Genomic DNA, 21676 nt, shown 5'->3' on the forward strand with positions numbered 1-21676 from the left:
CATCATCCATTTTCGTTGGGTTGAGGGTCTAATTCCAGTCCTTACAGGTACTTACTAATTACTATATTTAAGTTTTATCTAGTAGGTAACATCAACATGTTGTGCTCCCTCCTCCCACGTTAAATGTGAAAGTAGAGATTATCGTGTCGAGAACACTTAATAATTACTTGTGACTTGTGAGTTTGGTGTTTCCGTAAAAGCAATGTGAGAAAAATTAATGATGCTAATTCACATGGAGATAGACATTACTCTAATTATTGTCTATGGTCTATCATAATTGAGAAAGTATAAACATACAAAAAAATGTCATAATATTTTTACCTCATCCTTGAGGTGGGTCCCAATAAATATTTTATTTTAGATTATTTTAACATAGGATGGGGTTGACAGCCTGACACTTTAAATGTTGTGAAAAATGTTGAGAAATTTTATTGTAGCCGTGGAACAGGTCATCATAATGAGTAATTCTAGTAAATATAATACATAAAAAAATTACAGATTTTGCCACAATTATCATAAGTGGCAGCTTGTAACGCAGTAAGTCACTTTCATGAATTCATAATTATTTATTTATTATTATTCACAAGGTGTATGACAAAAATAGTGATATTTTATCTCTATCTCTATATATATTAAAAAGATTCAGAAATTTAGTTATGACTTAAAAAAATGTCAAAATTGTAATTTAACAAAATTAAAAAACAAAAAAAGAATACCAAATTAACTTTTTTTTCCTTAAAATTTAGCATACTTTCTATTTGAATATATCTCACACACGTTTAATACATTTTTTCCTAAAAATTAGCACACACTAAACCTAGTCGTCTACTTATCTTCAAATCCTAAATTTTAGTATCTTAAAAATTTATTTCTATGTAACTTTGCTAATAATAAATAAATTTAAATTAAAAAATTACATTAAAATTAAAATAAGGGGATTGCGTGTGGTGAAGCTAGTTTTAATCAGGATAATTGCATGAAGTTAACTGATAAGCAACGTGGAGCAGTGGTGTCCACTTTTTCTTTATATTTTCATTTTTCAGGACAATGATGCTCTGCTCTCATTTTGAGTCTCTTATTATTAATTTGGCTTGGCAGCAACAATATTGTTAGTTAGTTTGGCTGGCAAAAGGGGGGCGATGGCGAGTTCATTGGAAATTGGGTTAAGAAGTGTATTCGCAGCGTTGGGTTGTCTTATGTTGGCTACTCTCATCTACACCATCTCCATCGATGATCTTCCTTTTCGTAAAGACCTCCTCACCCCGTACGCTCTCTCTCTCACCTTCACCATGTTACTAAAATAGCCTTAGTTTTTGGTTAATTTTATTATTGTGGATTAATTGCTTCTTCTTGTTTAAAATCTGTTACCACTTTTTAAGGGTTTTATTTATAGACATAATTCTTTTCTTTTGGTTCAAGAAACATCAAAACTAAAAATTGAAATTCGAATGATCAGGTGGATGGTGGCAACCTTGGTTGACTTCTATATCAACGTTGTACCTCTCGCGGTATGTTTTTTATAACATTATTATAATTTAAAATTACAAAATATATCACATTATCTTAATCTTATCACATTCTTAAGCAGTGTAATGTTGTAATTTTGTATTTTAATTACATTAATGTAAGATTATAACAACATAATATTATGGTGTAACATAATATCACGGCGCCCCCTAATTGGTAACTCAATAGTTGTTTTGTGTCTTTTTATTTTTAAATTAGGTGTTGGGTAATTGGAATGATAAGATAGAACGATGAAAGTTTTATTTTCCATTTTGTCTAACCAAACAGAGAGTATGAGATAAAGAGCAATCATCATGGAGGAGCATGTGTTTTGTAGGTTTAAATCGTATCGTGTGTGTAAATATATATATATATATATATATATATATATAATTTTTTTTTCTCATTTAAGTTACTATTGTGCTTAAAAAAAATGAAACAAAGGAAAACTTGTGAACATATGTTTTAAGAAACTTGAGACAAAAAAACTAGCTAGTACTATGAATGAACCATCAAAATTTCACTAATTTTTGACAAGGTATGATGAAGCAATCTATCTAGGATTTATTTTTTTTATTTTTTTAATGTTGTTTCTAGAGTTTATTGTAGACGATTCTAAGTTGGAGGTAGTGATGGAAGGGTCATGAATTCCTTGTTTTGTTGTTTTAGTGCTTGAAGAGCTTATGGGTTTTTCGTTTGATATTTAAAACCATGATTGGATGCTATCAATTTATAAATATAGAATGTCCTCTAAGTCTACTTCAAAATGGACATATAATCATTTGTTGCATAATATATGCATGTGTAATAAAAATTCCAAAGTATCTTATACTATACATGAAGTGCATGAACTAATTGAAAGCTTAGATACCTAATTATAGTCATAGGACATTGTCTTATTAGAAAATTTCAGTCTTATTTATGCTTGTCGAATAAAATTTTATTTGAACTCACATACTCATCTACCATATCAGGCATGGATTCTCTACAAGGAACCTAAATGGATCACTGCAATACTGTGGATAATTCTGCTAGTATGCTTTGGCAGGTATGTTAGTTATCTGCTTTTAAATCTGTTGAAGTTTATTTGTTGTTTGAAAAAGTTACAACTTAGGGTTGGCATATTTTAGGAAGGTCTATCGACTTAGGCTGTTTTCAGTTATCCCATGAGATTATGTTGAGCCACACTATTTTCTGTTATTCAAATAAACATAACATCAAAGTATTAGAAACAAGAATAGGTTTGAACATTAATTTATTTCAGGGAATGGGGGATTCTCTGAGTGACATAGACTTTAAAAAAAAAGAACAGTACTTTTCTAAAATCATTTTGCTGAGTTCAATGAATAATTGGATCATGACTAATATTTGACAAAGAATTTTTTAGTTGCTACCTCTCTTGTATTTGGAACCTGGTTTTTCCTTCTTTAGTTCTGCAGTTTTTATATTTTGATTTTCTCTCCAAAATGTTTTGCTAGAATTTTCCTTGTTCTTTTTTCGCATGGTCAAGTTTTTAGTCAGACTTATGTAAACAGTAGTACTTTTCTGGTTATGGAATCAAGTGACGTGATGCACAGATGTGAAACATGGAAAAAATTAATTGGTAATGCTGAAGTACCACTGACATGGGATATGATCTATGAGATACAATTATCTTATGCTGTCTTATTTATTCGTATGTTTTAGAAAGTTGTTAATGTTATTCAAAACAGAAAAATTTATGTTATCTCATTATTCTGACTGCTTCATTTTTGAAATTATTTAGTTTGCTTTGTGCTTTTGAAGCTTTGATATTATTTTGTTATTCTCCTTTTTTTCATAATTGCAAATTTGGCTCAATATTTTCTATTTCATACAACAAACAAACCTTAGTTCCAAACCTTTGGGGTTGGCTATAGATCCTCTTCAAACTAATCCGGGTTGCCCTCATGTATAATTTTCTGTCATTCTATCTTATTTGAAATCATAATTTCTGTAACCTCCGTAATTGTCATATCTTTTTTTACTACTGTTAGTGCTATTTTAGGTCTTCTTTTACATTTTTTCCCCTTTGACTTCAATCAATTCACTCTTCCTAACTGGTGCATTAATCACTTTCCTTTGTATATGACCAAATCATCTCAAGTGGTTCTCTCTCATCTTTTTGTTATAGGGGCCACTCCTATTTTTAAGTAAACTTCTCTATTTCAACTTTTTTCTTTCCTTGTATTTCCATTTATCCATCATAACGTTACAGTCATTTTATGAACATGTTACTCCCTGATTTTCTGGTTCATATATATATATATATATTAATATTTCTAAGGTGAAAGTGGCATTGAGAGCCTTTGATTCCTTTGCATCTTTAAAGATTTTAAGTTTTTTATGTATATATTGTGTTTTTGTTGAAGTATCAAATTTGTAAATGAGCTTTTGAGCATTATTTTTATCATGCTTATGGCACTAGCAATCTTTCAATGGAAGTAAAATGGTTTTTAATTTTCAGCATTACTACATGTGCCTACATTCTCATGCAACTCCTGAAGGTTCCATCTGAAGAAAATTTACAAGATCCCATGAATTATGTTCTGTTGCGGCATCCAGGCAAGTATGTATGCAAATTTACAGGTATGTATTTTTAGTTTTCTCATGCAGGTAGATGTTCTTATGCACTAGTGTTGAAATAAAATGGTAGGTTTTTAAATCATCTATAAGCTCATCTTCTATGTTAAATTTTGGAGTTATTCCAATTTCCCTTTTCTCCTTTAGTTTTTCCCTGTTAAGATTGTGGAAGCATGAAGCTTCAGTTCACTGTTGCTTTTATAATTTCTTAAATTTGTTCCTTTACTGGATTGAAGAGGATTGAGGTACTTCAGTTTGTTGGTTTACAATTTCAGTATGGTTCAACAAGCTGTTTTTGTGTACTATCTGAGAGTGGAAAAATGGTACCAAATTTCTTTTGAATTCATTGAGTTTGAATTTTTACTAATACTATTGTAGAGAGGATAGAAAGGTTCTTGATAGGATGGGAAAAATTGAACTTTTTAAGGAACACTATCATCAAAGTACTTTATATAACCTTCTATTTTCTTTCCCTTGTTACCATCTCAACCCATTTGACTATTAGATTAGAGAAGTTATATAGGAGATTTTTCTATGGGGTGGGCTGTAGATAAATTGCAATGTGATTTAGTGCATTGAAATCTTGTCTGCTCTCCTATTAGATTTGGAAGGTTGGGAATTAGAAAACTAAGTACCTATGAAATTCCACATAGCTGGGGAAATGGTTATTATGTGGAGGGAGATCATCCTAGGTGTGAGATATAGAGATTTATTATGGCAGATGTCATAAATGTTAGGCCGTCATGGGTTCAAGGTTTAAGGTTTATCAAGTTTAGCAGGAAGTGTAACAAGCATGTTGTGCGCATGTTTTGCCAAATGATCTATATCATGATTTGTTCCTTTTAGCCAGTTTTTAGGACTCTTTGGACAGTGGGAAGATTCAGGCATGGAATCTGATTTGAATGTGTGTGTCAGAATTGGGACCTCAAATTATTTTATTTGTCTTTTGATCTTCTATATTCTGATCTTCCATCAAATAGTATGGCCAATAGGATAGCTTGGAGGTTGAACCATAATGGTTACTGTGATGTCCATTATTTTAATAAGATAATTAGGGGTTTTATGGGTGTGATTTTCCTTGGAAGAGTATCTGGCATACAAAAGTTCCAAGAGAATAGGGTGAGGTTTTGGCAGGATGGGTGAGGTTTTGGCAGGATGGGTGGCATGGGGATCAACCTTTTCAGTTGGCTTTTCCTAGGCTGTATGGCATTGTCATTGATAAGGAGGCTTCTGTTGAAGCTTCTTTGCATAGGCAGGGGGCGGAGGATAGAAGATCTTGGAATGTTCGGTTTAGTAGATTTTTTAATGATTGGGAGATGGATGAAGGGCTGCGGTTTCTTCGTATGTTGGGTGCTATAATCCCTCCTATGGATGTTGGTGACCGGATGAGATGGAAATTGAAGCGTAATGGGGCTTTTGACATCCGGTCGTACTATTACAAATTAAGAAATTCTCCTTCAACTATCTTTCCTTGGAAAGCTATTTGGAGAGTTAAGGCCCCTAGGCGAGTTTCTTTTTTTGTTTGGTGCGTAGCTTGGAATAAGATCCTAACGGGAGACAATCTGAGATTGAGGAGATTGGTTTTTGTGGATTGGTGCATTATGTGCCGTCATGGTGGAGAGACGATAGATCACCTTCTTCTTCATTGTGAGGTGGCCTATCGGTTATGGAGCTTTGTTTTTATAACTTTTGGCTTGGCTTGGGTTATGCCTAGTTTGGTTCCAGACTTGCTTTTTGGATGGTGGAATTGGCTGGGGAAGCATTCGTCTCAGATCTGGAATTTAGTCCCGCTGTGCATCCTTTGGTGTATTTGGAAGGAGCGGAACCGGAGGACTTTTGAGGATTTGGATAGTTCTAGGGATCAGTTGCTTGCTTCTTTTTGTGGAACTCTTTTTGATTGGTCTCGGGCGTGGGGACTCACGTCTAGTGATTCCCTCCCTTCTTTTCTTTGTTCCCTTCTCTTTTTGTAATTCTCTGTTGTTTGGTTTTCTCTCTTGTTTCTCTTTGTTTTCTTTTTCTTGTATTTCTGGGTTGCTCTGTGTTTTTCAGGCATAGAGTAACCTTCGTATATATATCATTCTTACTTATCAAAAAAAAAAGTTCCAAGAGAAATTGCCTCGGAAAAGATCCTAACTGTGGGTAATTTCATAAAAAGGAATGTTATTTTTTTGGATTGCTGTTGCATGAGTAAATCAAGTAGTGAGTCACTAGATGATCTGCTACTTCATTGTTCTATATGTGAGAGTGTTATGATCGTTCTTTTCACTTAATTTGTAGTTCAAAGGATGATGCCAAATAAGGTGGTTGATGTGCTATTCAGCTAGAAAAGAAAGTATGAGAGACACAATAGTTGTTTTATTTGCATCTTGTCCCTCTGTCTCATATGGAGAGAGAGAGAGAGAGGAATGGGTTAACCATGTTGAACTCTAAGTGGTTGAGTTAAAATCACTATCCCCAAGTTAAAACATCTGTTTCCATGCATTATATATGTATCATTTTGAATTGTGATAGATCATCTGTCCTTGTATAAGCAGAAAATTATGCTATGCATCCATTAAAATAAAAATTTGGATGGAATTTATTATATATATAAAAAAAGGATGGATCTTTGCTTTAGTAATCTTAGTAAGTTTCAAGGTAAATCATTATTTTATTGCCTTCTTCAATGGATTACTAGGTAAATCATACCTTTTTGTGCTGAAGGATTTTGTCAATGAAGAAAGATGTGATTGCATGTTTCAGTAAATTTATTTCTTTATTTTTTGTTGTCCATTCACTTTTCTCCAAAAGTGTGATTTACTTAAAAAATACTCATTGTGTAGGGATGACACACAACAAAAGAGGAATCATTCTTCTGTTGTGACTCTGAGGATCCTTTTCATTATTTTGGGTTGTTTGATGTTGGGAACTTTGGTTTATACTCTCTTGACTGATGGTTCTCCCTTTCGCAAAGAGCTTTTAACTCCGTAAGTATTTATTTTAATCATCATGGATTGTACCATTCTCTGGTTTTGCTACTTGTCAATAACAGTTCTATATTATCGTTTATAGGTATATCATCAAGTTCTTCTCATTTTTGTTAGAGTAGAAATAATGTTCATAACAAATACAAAAGAAGAGAGTTCATGTATGTTGTATTCATACTTTTAGTTTTCCCTTCTTGTGTTGTATTTATGTTTGGGATAATGGGTAAGTTTTAGTTTTTCCAATAAGATTTTATATAAAAGAATTTGTCAGATGATTGGAAATATTAGATTATTTAGCACGAATTCTTAAATTATATTTAGAAAACATGAAGTTACCGCTAATCATGTCAGTACAGGCAAGCAACCTGCTGCACTAAATTTTGTAGAATATAGCATATCTTTTCCAGTACTAAATTTTGTAGAATATAGCATATCTTTTCCAGTCCTTGGCCTAACCTTGTGTCATATGCAATTATTTTTGGTTATCAGGCTCTGATGTCTATGTTTCAAGACGTTTCTGCCTATGGAATTAGGCATGACTGAACTTTGTAGACATCTAAACATACCCCAACCCCATGTTTAGTGAGACAGGCTGGGAATGTCTTCCCTAGTCTTCCATCTTATTTTTTAGGAGCCATATGAAATGACTGGGTTATCTTAAACATCATATTTAAATTGTTAGTTTTAAATAATAAATTAAGTTGTATTCCTACTAGTTATTTTCAGTAGCTAATGTCACAGTAAATCTGCAAGTCACCTAGAACATGGATTAGCATTGCACATTGAAGGGATGGATGGCAGGTTATGCACCTAGCATAAGATAAGATAGTTTCAGGGTCACTTTTGTTACATGAACCAGTAGTATGTGGGCAAGTTTCGTTTCATTAGGCTTTTCTTTTGGAGTGAGGAGGAAAAATCTGGTCAAATTTTTTTAAACATCTGAGTCCTTTTTAGTTTGTATTTAATTTTGTGAGAAATGCACTAAGTAAAATTTTGTCTATTGTGTCTGGTTGTATGTTACTTTTCAATTATGAATATTCTGTCTTTTATATTAAGATCTAGAATAATAAGAAATTATTTCATGGATTCTTAAATTTTATATTTTGATATGGAATGCTCTGGTTGGGTTGTCTGATTGTGTTGGAGATTGCTGGCATTCCCCTGTTATTTTTTTTTGATAAGTAAGTAATGTAGTATTATTAATGATCAAATAAACTTTATGTTCATGATGATGAACAAAAAGTGTTGAAAAAAGTACAGAAAACTCAAAATGAAAATCTAAGAGAAACTTGAATCTCTAAAATAGAAGAACAATGTATGAAACCCCAAATCCAGGACTAATCAAAAGAGTACAAGCAAACAAAGTTTTCAATTGATCCAAGGAGCTCTCCATATCTTCAAAAGTACGACTATTCCGCTCCTTCCAAACAAGCCACATCAAAAAATCTGGCACCATGTTTTAAATATTGGAACCCTGTTTGCCAAACCAATTTATATAGCTAAATAGCAAAGAAGCAACATTCCCTGGCAAGACCCACTGAATCCCAAACATCTGAAAGACATCTCCCCATAAATCATAAGCAACGTTGCAATGGATTAAAAGATGATCCACCATTTCCCCATTACTTCAGCACATACAACACCAATTAACCAATGACAAACCCCTCCTTTTAAGGTTATCCAAAGTAAGAATCTTTCCCAATGCTATTGTCCACGAAAAGAATGACACCTTCTTGGGATTCTTTATGGACCAAATAACTTTCCAAGGGAAAGAGACAATAGTAGCTCCCTGAATCTCCCTATAAAAAGATCTCCTCTTAGGTTGTGACCTGATTAGATAAATGCTAGAGGGGGGACTGAAAGTTTGTTTAAGTCTGCAGTAAGTTTTTGTCTTGTTTATGCTTTTCATGTCCTCTATGCCGGCATGCTTAGTGACAGAACCATCTTCTTTGCATGTTGAAAGTGAAAGTTTCCAAAAACTTCCTGGCTTATGCTTCCAACTAAATACTTTATGGCCTTGCTGACTGCGCTAATAGAAGCTAAGTGGAGCACTCTATACTGGTGGTGGGTTATAATAGAAGCATTTCAATGGGTTTTTTCAATGGTCAGCTTTAGGTCGAGACCCCAATACCTAACTAGTAGGAAAAAAAAAAAGAATATATATATATATATATATATATATATATATATATTAATCATTTCATTAACTTTTTGTAACAAATGTGTGTACATTTTCAACAATTTTGTCATTCTCAAATGGTATACTAACTATGCAATATTTGGCAGAACTTTTGCATTTAGCTTTTTTTCTTTTTTAAATTGGTATGTTTTACTTGTGCAATGGGTTTTGAACTCAAGGCCTTACCAGCAACCTTGTTCTCTAAGTTGGAGGAGATGCCATTTGAGCTAAAGCTCATTGGCAACGTTTGCATGCTTGTTTCTGTAATATGTCTCTTTTCAAGTTTGTCTGTGAAGGTCATTTACTTGTAAGGTGAATGTAATGATTTTGATAAAATACTTGCAGGTGGATGATAGCGACACTTGTTGACTTCTATATCAATGTTGTGGCCCTATCGGTATGTCCCTAAGTGCTTTCATCTCTGCAGTTTCATAGCTATTTGAAAGCAAATAATGTCACCATTAAATTGCAATGAAGGAGAATTAATTGGTCAACTTTAATTAGAAAGTTTAGAAGTAACTATGTGCATGGAAACTTTCATCTTCTTACGTCCTGTTTTGTTTGTCTAGTTTATAAACTTTCACTTTTAAAGAGAACATCATTTAGTGTTTTGTTTTTTAAAGAAACATATAAACGTTTTTCAAAATGGAAGGGGTATGCTTGGAAATCAGTAAATTAATAACCATTGACTTTTAAAACTGGACAAATATTTTGGGCAAAGTAAAAATAGAATAATGGACAATAGTTAGTGAACAAATATGTAAAACTTTTATTCAAATATATAAAATATCTATATGTATGTCAATTTATGTTTTCTATGCTGAATTTTTAAAACATTTTTTAAAACCTTGAACTAAATGAACTGCATACGTATTCTGTACCACATATCTTTTGCTAGTTGATAATGTTGTTGTTTAGCATATATATATATATATATTTTGATAAGTAACAAAGAAATTTTATAAAAACACATAGCCCAGTACATAGGAAATGTACAAAAATGCAAAACATCAAGAAACCAAATTACAATGATCTAACAACACAGGAAGGGAAATACATGAAAAAGATGGTAAAACAAGACACCATTCGAGAAGAGTGAAAAAGAAGAAAGACTTAAGCTCAATCATGGACCGTTCACGACCCTTAAAGCTTCTAGAATTCCGTTCCCGCCAAATACACCACATCAAACAGTGCGGCACAAGCCTCCAAATAACTACATTACGATGACGCTTGAATTTGTATGCCCAACAATCCAACAAATCCACTACCCTCTGAGGCATCACCCAGCAAATACCAAACAAGCTAAAGATCATACTCCACATCTCAAAGACTATAGTATAGTGAAGGAGGAGATGATCTACAGATTCCCCATACCTTTTGCACATAATGCACCACTCAAGGACAACAAAATGCCTCTTCCGAAGGTTGTCTATAGTTAGAATCTTGCCTAAAGCCGTAGTCTAAGAGAAAAAAGCTACCCGAGGAGGAACCTTCGATTGCCACACCATTTTCCAAGGGAAAGAATTGCCAGTAGAAGGGGAAATAGAATGGTAATACCCACTCACCTTAAAACCTCGTCTGCTGGCTGGCATCCAACAAAGAATGTCAGAACCAACACCCCGCACCTTTGTGGAGTAGATCAAAACCATAAACAAATCCAAAGATTGTGACTCTTGGTCATTCACTAAATGACGAAACTGAATGTCCCAAGAAAGTCTCCCATTTACAAAGCACATAACCTCAGAGACCGAAGCATCCCTTGTCCTACTGATATTATATAGATCTGGAAACGCCTCCTTAAGCGGATGATCCCTACACCACACATCATCCCAAAACTTCACATGGGTTCCATCACTCACTTCATACCGAATGAACTTGGAAAAATTCCCCCAACCACTCCAAATGAACTTTCACAAACAAACACCATAAACCCCAGACACAGATTTTGTGCACCAACCACCCCACTCATTCCAATACTTTGCCCCAATGACTCTTCTCCAAAGGGCATCATTCTCCAAACCATAGCGCCACAACCATTTGGTTAATAAGGCAGAGTTAAACCTTCTCAAACACCTAATGCCTATCCCTCCATTCTTCACTGGCCTACATATCTTAGACCAAATTACTAAGTGAATTTTATGCTCATCCCCCATACCAGACCAAAGGAAATCCCTTTGTAATTTCTCCATCCTCTTAGCCACCTTGTCTGGGATAGGGAAAAGAGGAAGGAAATACGTAGGTAAGCTAGAGAGAGTACTCTTAATAAGGGTAACCTTACCCCCTTAGAAAAATACAACCTCTTCCAACCAGCTAGCCTATGCTTCATCTTCTCCAAAATAGGATTCCAAATCGTCTTATCTTTAAAAGCAGCACCCAACGGGAGACCTAAATATTTCAGCGGAAGAGCCGACTCCCTACAGCCCAAAATCTCCACTAGCTCATGAAGATTAGGCACATCCCCAACTGGTACTATTCAGACTTTCCTAAATTAATTTTGAGGCCAGACATCTCCTCAAATCTAGAGAGAATTCCAGGCAAGGCTGTTATATGATTGCTATCAGCATCACAGAAAACCAAAGTATCATCCGCGAACAAAAGGTGAGACACCGTCATTAAGGAACCAGTCACATTCCCCACTTTGAAGCCCGAGAACTGCCTTGTTGCAGTAGCTGCAGCCAACATACGACTCAATGCCTCCATGACAATATCAAAGAGAAAAGGGGATAATGGGTCACTTTGCCGAAGTCCTCTAGAACTCCCATAAAAGGCAGAAGGGCTACCATTGATCAAAATGAAGAATTTAACAGTTGATACACAACACCTGATCCACCTTCTCCACTTTTTAGAAAAGCCACACTGCTGTAACAGAAACATGAGAAACTCCCAATTCACATGATCATATGCTTTCTCAATATCCAGTTTGCATAGCACCCCCGGAACCCCTGCCTTCAATCGACTGTCTAAACACTCAGAAGCAATAAGAACAAAATCTAAAATCTGTCTACCTTTCACAAAAGCATTCTGAGATTCAGAAATAAGGCCGTGAACCACCCTACGCATTCGATTGGCTAACACCTTAGCAATAATTTTGTATACCCCTCCCATCAAACTAATAGGCCGAAAGTCTTTGACATCCGAAGCATTAGTTTTCTTAGGAATGAGAGCAAGAAAAGTAGCATTGAGACTCTTTTCAAACACAGAAAACTATGAAACACATTTATAATATCTGATTTCACCAAGCTCCAACAAGACTAGAAAAATGCCATTGTAAAGCCATCCGGACCTGGCGCTTTATCACCATTGAAATCTTGGACCACTCCAAAAACTTCTTCCTCATCAAAAGGCCTGTCCAACCAAGTGGCATCTTCCTTAGTAATTCTAGAAAAAACAACCTCATGCAAAAGAGGTCTGTGGACCTTATTCTCTGTGTACAACTGGCTATAGATATGAGTAATGCACCCCTCAATGCTCCCCTGATCTGTAGCTAACTCTCCATCCACCATAAGCCTATCAATAGTATTGCATCTTCTATGCGAATTTGCAATACGATGATAAAATTTTGTGTTCCTATCTCGCTCTCTAAGATACAGAGCCCTAGATTTCAGCCTCCAGCAAATTTCTTCCAACAAAGTTGTTTTTTCTAGTTCTCCACGAATACGATCCTTATCCCTACTTTCCTCTGCTGAAAGAACCCGGACATCTTCGATAACTTTTAAGACATTAAACTCCTTCCATAAATTCTGCACCCTCAGACCTATATTGCCGAACTCCTCCACATTCCATCTTTTTAAATCCACTTTCAACATCTTCAGTTTGTTAGCCAAAGCAAAACTAGGAGTTCCTTGGAAATGATAGGACTCCCACCAAGAACTCACCCTATCCAAGAATCCCTCATCCTTTAACCACATGTTCTCAAACCTAAAAGGTTTTTTGCCTCCATGTGAATTCCCAACCTCAAGAAGGATAGGAAAGTGATCTGAAAGCAACCTAGATAGATAGCGTTGACACACAAAAGGAAATTTCTTTTCCCAATCTACTGACAATAGAAACCTAACCAATCTAGATCTTGAAACAACCTCTCTAGAATTAGACCAAGTGAAACTTCCCCCAACCAAAGGCAGGTCAATAAGGCTATGCTCGGAGATAAAAGCTGAAACTGTTGCATAGCTGAAGTGAAATTTTCAGGACCTGCGTGTTCAGAAAGAAACCGCGCCACATTAAAATCACTTCCCACACACCAAGGCACATCCCACCAACTACGTAAGCCAGCCAACTCCTCTCATAAGAAACTTTTGTCTCTATCACTATTTGGTCCATAAACACCAGTGAAAGCCCAAACAAAATGATCCACCATATTTTTGAATTTACAAGGGACAGAAAAACGGCCCACCGCTTCCTCCACCTTATCCACAGCCCTGTTGTCCCACATCAATAAAACCCCACCTGAAGCACCCACAGAGCCTAAATATAGCCAATCTACATGTTGACCTCCCCACAAACTACAAATAACACCTCTATTAATTAACTCCATCTTAGTTTCTTGCAAACAAACAAAATCTGCTTTCCACTTTTGGATCAGATTTTTGGCCCGGAGCTGCTTATCCTGCTCATTCAACCCTCTCACATTCCAAGAGACAATTCTCAAATTCATTGATGCACTACAACAGCCCGATCCCTACTAGCACTCCTGTTCCTTTCTGACTCATTCTCATCACCCCACGAACTCAATAAACTCTTTAATTCCCGATGCCCTTTTTGCCCAGCCTTACCCATCTTCCTCTTAGAAGCTACATCAAGCATTCGCTTATTTCTTCGAGCTTCTAGAGCTAAGAGCAAACCTGTAACTTGTTCTTCGAAACCCTCAAGCGAAGTCCCAACAGATTTCTGGAAAGCTTTAATTCTATTAGTTACCCATAGTGACAACTTGGTGTTATCTACATCCCTCTGTCACCCTAACTCCTCAACTTTAGTAACCTCCGTAACCACAGAATTATCCATCACCAGAGGCGCCACTTCTGATGGTTCACCTATATGTTCCCAATCCAACAGCCCCTCATTAGAGTCCCAAGTATATATATAGTCTTGTATATTACTATCTACTGAACAAACAAAATGGGAGGAGAGAAATAGTAGATGTTTTGAAGACATCGAGAGTTCCATGCCTGATCTTAAGCTTCATTTTTTCCAAACCTTACTTGATTGGTTCTCTGTGTGGAGAAGCCATCCTTTTCCTTCTATTTTGGATTTTCTTGACTTTTGTAATGTTTGTCTTTGATTTGTTCCCCCTTGTATTCTCCCTGTGTACTTGGGTGACCCTCTCTTTTTAATATCAATGAATCTTTATTACTTATCAAAAAAAAAAAAAAACAAACAAAATGGGACAATGGGAGTATATGATAACAGTATTGCAATACAAAATTCTAAATTTTATGTTAATTCATTGCTTTAAGCTCCATCTTTTGTTGGACATATGTCCTTGTATGATCTTTCGTAAATACAAAAAAAAATATAGTGTGTATTCATTGCCTGCAATTGTCGGTTAAAATCTAGGCAGAGTAGTGGTGAGAGGTTGTCTAATCAACTTCCTATTTGTAAAAAGCAAACAGTTAATGGCTGGTCAGATGTTCAAGAGAGCACTATCAAGGTGCAAATGGTTCCCATAGCAATGATGCAGAAGCTTAAAATGAACTTTGAGTGTGTTTTGAGCCCCTTGCAAAATTTTATATTTTTTTGACTTATACAGTTGGTTTGGGATTAATGGGATCAGTAATATGTTGCTCAACAATAATTTTATTCAATTTCAACTTTTTCTTTCTTTTCTTCCTAATTCTTTTTTAAGAAAACTTTTGAGATTATGAATTATGACAGCAATATGTCTGAAGTTTTCCTAGAAATTAGGTGCATGACATTTTTGGATTTTTGTATCATTATTATGATTTCTTTTTTGAATAATTAGTATATTCATCCTTCTGTATTAAATATCAGGTTTGGGTTTATTACAAGGAATCAAGTTGGATTTATGCAATGATCTGGATAATTCTGTTGATATCATTTGGCAGGTAATTTCTTACTCATCATGATTTCAAATATTAGGTGCCCTTTGATTTTTCTGGTTATGGAAACATGTAATTTGTTAGGTGTGTAATGTTATGAAACTAGAGTTTCACTGTCTTTGATGAGCACTATGTGGAACTTTATTGACTGAAATGCCTCATGCAAATCAATATTGGGATTTTCCTTCATTAAATTTAAAATTTTCTAGTAAACTATGTAAATCTATAATTTTTTGCTTATAAATATGTAATTATATTATAATGTACTTAGCAAATTTTGGAACTTTATTACATAAATATATAAGGGTTAATTGTAGAAATTTACCTTAAACTTTGGGGTACTTGCACTTTGCACCCCAAAACCTTAACCATGCAAACTTGTAGTCACCACCCAATTGTAATAAACCTTGTAACTTTTGCACACTACCATCTGGATGTTAAGTCTTAAGACGTGTAAACCCTCAGCCTGTTAAATGTAAAAATTGCTCTCCCACAGTTACATTTACTAAACTACCCTCCATTCTTATTGCCTCCCTATTTCAAATTAGTGCACCCCTATAGCTCATTTCTTGTAAAAGGCTTCGGCTATAGAAAGCAAGGCTGACAAAAGCTTTAAAATTCCCTCTTTTGTGAGTTACTGAAAGTAGATTATAAACTATTCAGAGACTGTAACTGATAAAGCCAAAAGTGGTGAATAGAAGAACCAACTTCTTTCTTTTATGAACGAAACCGAAACCCATTTTTACCAATTGCAGGTCCATCAAATACCAAACCCAAAAGAACCCAGACATTGACCGCAAACAAAATTTTGAGCTCAACTAGATTTGATGTTGTATCTTTCTTTTCTCTTTTTTGTTTTTCCCAGGACCACAAACAGGGGTCTTGGTTTGATGAACCAATCCAAACCCGCAGATTGTTGAAATTAAAATAGAATATTGTAGTGAGAGCAGAAGCGAGAGAGGTTTAGGGTGGTTTTTTTCCCATATTTATAACTACACATTAATGGGCAAGATTGTCACTGTAAATCTAAAATCTTAAAAATTTAAATAATTGTTCAATTATGTGTTTCACTCATTCGGCCACTAAACTCCATGTCACTGTTCATCTTTCAAGAAGTTAAAATATGGGGGCAATTTTAATAATGGAAAACACCTCTATGAGTTTAGTTTCATAGAAAGGAATCAAAATCTGAGTTTCTGCAGCAGACCTGTGGCCTGTGGGCAGTTTGGTAAATTTCACTTTGGGAGGGCAGTTTTGTCATTTTAGTGCAAAGCAGTTGACCATTAAACTTAACATCCAGATAGGCAGTGGGATGCAATTTGCAAGATTTGTTACAATTGGGGTGGTGATTGCAAATTTCATAATTTGGAATGCAAAGTGTAAGGACCATCATAGTTTAGGGTGAATTTCTGCAATTAACCCAACATAAAATTACGGGATAACATCATTCTTGTTTTATACATCAATCATAACTAGCAAATATGCTGATTTTTGGATTGTAACCAAATACACCCATTTTATTACTTTCATTTTGCCAATACTTCTTAGTTCTATCTTTCCTACTTATCAAAAATAAAAATAAAATAATACTGCTTAGTTCTATGTTTCCCAAGATGATGATTGTTGAAAACAATGGTTTTGACGTCCGGCATTTTGTTGCTGATGTTGTTGTTGTTGTTGTTGCTGTGGTAATTTCCTATCATGGACAGAAAACATGATGATACGATGTTGTTTATTACTTCCTTTCTGGGACAGAAACCATGAATTAATCTATCTAATGGAATTTCTTTGTTTTTTCATAATTTAAAGTTAATAATCTATGCTGTTAATAATTTATTTATGGCACATTGTAGCTGAAAAATTGATGCATCAATTTCAAGGATATAGATATGACATTGGCTTTTACCTGTCCCACCTTTGAATTTGAACAGTTGACCTTTAAATCAGTATTGCATCCTGATATTTCTCTCCATCAATGGTAAAGTTCTACAATTTCAATTTTGGATATTTGCTGTTGGCTACTGCATTGTCTCTCTGTTGTTCTCTCAAATTGCATATCATGTGTTTCACCAAAACTCGTACCTGTATTTTACTGTGTCTAGAGATAGATGGATGGGTGTTTCAGTATTAGGCTTACACTACCATTGGAGAATGTTCATTTGATAAAGTCGTGAGAAGAAGAGATAAGAATTCACTCGTCTTATTACAGTAGGACATTATAGTAATAACAAAAATATTAAACTACAAGTGTGAAGCTTTTTCATTGGACAGGTTCCTATGTTATTGTTTTGGGTGTGCATGCTCTTTTAACACCAGCATATGGCATAAAATTATTCTCGGTTCCAATGTAGTTTGGATTGATTACTAATATATTGTATTTTTCATTGTTTTAGCATTACCACATCTGTCTACATTGCCTTGAAGCTTTTCCAGCTCACTTCCCAAGATCCAGTCTACCTTGTTTTATTGAATAGTTACAGTGGCTACAGGTATCACATGTAACATGTTTGACTTTTGAATTTTGTGGACATGTCAGAAATAAGACCAGGTTTGAAATTTTCATTTTTACCATATTCTTTATGATTATCATAGACTCGTGGAATTCTTATATATATTACGTATCTAAATTCCTCTTTATATTTGGAAAATCCAAAATTGGATTACATGCTCTCTTTGTTTTTGACATGCACACCAAACTCATTATTCTATCCCTAAATTAATGTTTAAAAAAAAAAAAATTATAGAACGAAAAACTTGAAATTGAAACATTTTATAGATGAGATGGTTATTGATTGATAATCATCTTAATATTTTGCAGGCATGGAATATATAAGGAGACAATTGTCACAAAACAAATCCAATAGAAAGTTATTAAGTAGTGTAATATTGGCAAAAGTTAATAGCTCGAACCTAACTAATATATATATAGCGCACCTACTGTGCAAGTATATGGTGTACTGGTACTTAAAAAGAGGTGATGGTGTAGAATTCTGTAATTTCTTGGAAGTAAACATGTAGGCGGGTGTAGAATTCTGTTTTCTGCATTATGATGGTATTATATAATAACCCTCATGTTGGTGAGAATATTTTCCTTGAATTGTAATTATTGGAGAATCATATTGATACAGGAAATGTGTGTGTCTTTGGTCATCCTATGGAGAGACTGCATATGGTGAGAAATAGAAGGAACAAACACCTTAAAAGCCATCAGAAGGAAAGAACTTTTTACTGTCTTGAGTATTCAGCTGAAAATAGTTTTTTGTTTCATTGCCAAGTTTTACCTGTAGTAGAATCAATTTTCAATCTTGTTATTTGATAAATCTTAGAGTAGTTATTAGTAATAGTGGAATCTAAGAAGAAAAGTTGAGGATTTGAAATCACTCCTAAAATGAATTGGTGTTTGTAAACTTGGTTGTAAATGGGATTGCAGTTGGATTTGATTTAAATTTATTTACTCAAGGATTTGCTTACTTAAAATTTTTTCAAGAAGCTGTTTGGGAGATCAAGGGGTAAGGTTAGCTGGTTTATACTAACTTGAATTTGGCCTGATATATTGTAACTGGCTGAAGCTGGTAACAATAATGGAGATCTAATTATTCGATCATGGTGTTCCTTGAATTTTCATTCATGCATCAATCACCTACCAAATAGATCTGTTGGGAATTGGTAAGATAAATCTCATGATAAAAGTTTACAGCAATACCTGGGTACATTTGTGTTAATTCTACCAAACAGGTTCAGAATGGTAAAAAAAATAGAGAAGTTATTGGGGATGGGGATGATGTTTCATTTTAGACCTTTGAATTTGAATATGTACTAATGGAGTAATGTTTTATTGCCTCTGAACAATCTAAAAGACTAAAACTATGAAAAGAAAATAGGAAAAGTAAAGAAGAAAAGAGGAAGCCCAAGTTAGCATTTATTTTCTTCATTGTACTGTTTGTTTGTAGTAATTATCCCATAACACTAGCTTATATATATATATATATATATATATATATATATATATATATGATAATAATAGGTGCCAGGTCCCAGATGAGATCAATCTCTTTTTTAGTACTAAGCTGAGTGTAGCCTCCTTTTATACTAGGTATTAAGGGTTCAAAGGGAGTTTGCCCAAAAAGCTAAGAATTAGCTTAGCTTTGCAATGGCATCTCCACCCTTTAACTATGGATTGTTAGACAATCACAGAAGGTGACATGCACAATGCTTTGGGTTTGGTAATATTACATTTTTTGCCAAAATGTTGTGTTTATGTTAATAGTCAAGACAAATCCCACAAAGAGAGACCATAAAGGTGCTTTCTTTGTGCAAGATAATGTTTTTTGGACTTAAAATGACTCCTCTGTCAGTATGTTTTTCCTGTGATCTTTCTCCCTGTATTTATAAGCTCAATCTATTTTTGAATTTTAGGCCTATGTCATGTGGCTTTTTGATTGTAACTGATATAAGAAGTTCAGTAAATCTAACTGTGATTCTGTTCCTTGATTACTTACTCCATCATTGATGGTCTGTATGAATTGAGAGGGAGGAAGAGAGAGTAGAGTATAGTAGAATTGGTCCAAAATTAGCCTATTTTCAGCCAATTCTATTTTATTCTCCTCGACTCCTCCTCCTTTCCCCCTCAATCCAAACAGGCATTGTGTGTCACGTAGGAAAGGTAATGGATTTAGATGCCTCACAATATGCAGTTACGAAGTGAACATAGGAACCCTCTTTATTTATTAGTTTTGCCAAACCAGAACTTATACAAAATGGGCAACTCAATATTCTAATCAAAGTTTTTCTCAAAAAAAAAAAAAAAAAAAATTCTAATCAAAGTTGTTAGAGTAAGTCCTATTCAAAAAAATGTTGTCTTATTCTAAAAAATGTACTTCTTAGCATCGAGCAATTAGGACAATTGAAAAATATTCTCAAATTGAAATAATTTTCTATTGATTAGAAAGAACACTCTCTTTTGGGGTTGAAACATTTTCATAATGGAGAAAACAAAAACTTCTAGAATGACAAAAATGTACCTAATATATAGTCAAAATCTCCGTAATGCCATTGAAACTGTCAAAATGACTAAAATACTTTCAAAACTTCTAATATCACAAAAATACTCCCTAAAATCCTTTGAAATGACTAAACAAATATCTAAGATGATAAAACTCCTCCTGAAAATTTAAAAATGACTAAAATATTTCCAAAATCTACAAAACAACCTTGAAGCCTCCAAATCACCAAAATGCCTTAAAAACCTTAAATAAGACTAAAATACCCCTAAAACACAAAAACATAAAAAAAATCCTCTCAAAACCACAATAATGTTGATCATTTAGTAGGTGTTAGAGACATTCATAATATCATATCTGATGATATTTTTTTTAGTTAGGGATAATAATTGGGACAATTATTTTATATGTTTTGAGATTGACAATAATCATTCTTTTTTAAGTGAATTGGAAAGCTCTTTTTTTAATTCTCTAAATTTTAGTTATCTAAGCAATGTATCAAAATAAAGGAAATATCTCTTGAAATCTCTAAAATGACCTTGATATACCTCAAAATTTTGGAAATTGCCCCCAACTTCAAAAAAATCACACAAAACCAATTCTCAGGAGTTTATAGTTATGCATATAAATGTGTAAGTTTAGTTGATAGTTTTTGTTAATTGTGTTATTTATTTATATTTTTATCTTCACCACTTATATTTTGATTGTCAATAATTTTATTTTGATTGTGTTTTTTTACGGTTGATTTTAGCTGCTTTGCATTGATATTTGAAATTGTTGAATTAAAATTGTTATTTAATATCAATGTAAAAGAAAATTTGTGATTTTTCGTACAAGTCAAATGTCAGAAAAATGATTTCCAGAACATTTTCAAGGACACCACTGAACATCTTAAAACAACCAGTTTTTCTGAAAATGTTTTTACCCAAAAATATTTTCCCACTAAAAACATTTTACGCCAAACAAACTAAAACGAGTAAGAATGTGGCACTCATAATGGTCACTAGTTTCGTGTTACACATAAAATATTTATGGGTGGGTCTCAATTCTAGCACGTGACATGTTCTTACTAGCTACGGACATGATTGTTTTTGTGTCAAACATGATCATCTCTCAGTTCTGGGATGAAGTGGTTGCAGAATTTGATTAGCCTAATTAGTATAAAATGAAGCACATTTCCAATTATGGCTAGTCCTTTTCATGGTCTTCTTTTTCCCGCATAACTTGCATGGTTATGTTTTGTGTTAAGTGAGGATTTGACAATCTGATTTCCAAATGGGCTCCTGAAACTTCATTTTTCATTTTATCCCATCACTGTTACTATCGTTATCTTTTCCTGTTTTCTTTTGTAATTGGTTATTTGTCTTCATA

The 21676-nt window shown here is 34.1% G+C and overlaps 1 protein-coding gene across 2 annotated transcripts; it reads left to right on the top strand.

Annotated features, from left to right (window-relative positions):
* The first annotated feature begins 949 nt into the window (after positions 1-949).
* On the top strand, positions 950-18751 carry LOC142616270 (uncharacterized). 2 transcript variants are annotated; one of them, XM_075789152.1, is made up of 9 exons: positions 950-1264; positions 1457-1508; positions 2481-2554; positions 3992-4093; positions 6930-7073; positions 9598-9649; positions 15238-15311; positions 17699-17794; positions 18434-18751. In XM_075789152.1, the coding sequence occupies exons 1-9, from the start codon at positions 1140-1142 to the stop codon at positions 18486-18488; spliced, it is 774 nt and encodes a 257-aa protein (XP_075645267.1). In that variant the 5' UTR covers positions 950-1139; the 3' UTR covers positions 18489-18751. The 2 variants fall into 2 exon arrangements, with proteins under 2 accessions (XP_075645267.1, XP_075645273.1); XM_075789158.1 differs by having other exon boundaries at positions 18124-18437.
* Positions 18752-21676: the final 2925 nt, after the last annotated feature.

Source organism: Castanea sativa, chromosome 1 (genome assembly GCF_040712315.1).
Source record: "Castanea sativa cultivar Marrone di Chiusa Pesio chromosome 1, ASM4071231v1".
In the NCBI taxonomy this organism is placed as follows: domain Eukaryota; kingdom Viridiplantae; phylum Streptophyta; class Magnoliopsida; order Fagales; family Fagaceae; genus Castanea; species Castanea sativa.

Excerpts from the sequence above, each read along its gene's own strand:
- LOC142616270 (XM_075789152.1), top strand. The coding sequence starts at position 1,140 with ATGGCGAGTTCATTGGAAATTGGGTTAAGAAGTGTATTCGCAGCGTTG. Across the intron at positions 2,555-3,991 it reads CTGCTAGTATGCTTTGGCAG|CATTACTACATGTGCCTACA; the intron begins GTATGTTAGTTA and ends TTTAATTTTCAG. Across the intron at positions 17,795-18,433 it reads AATAGTTACAGTGGCTACAG|GAAATGTGTGTGTCTTTGGT; the intron begins GTATCACATGTA and ends ATATTGATACAG.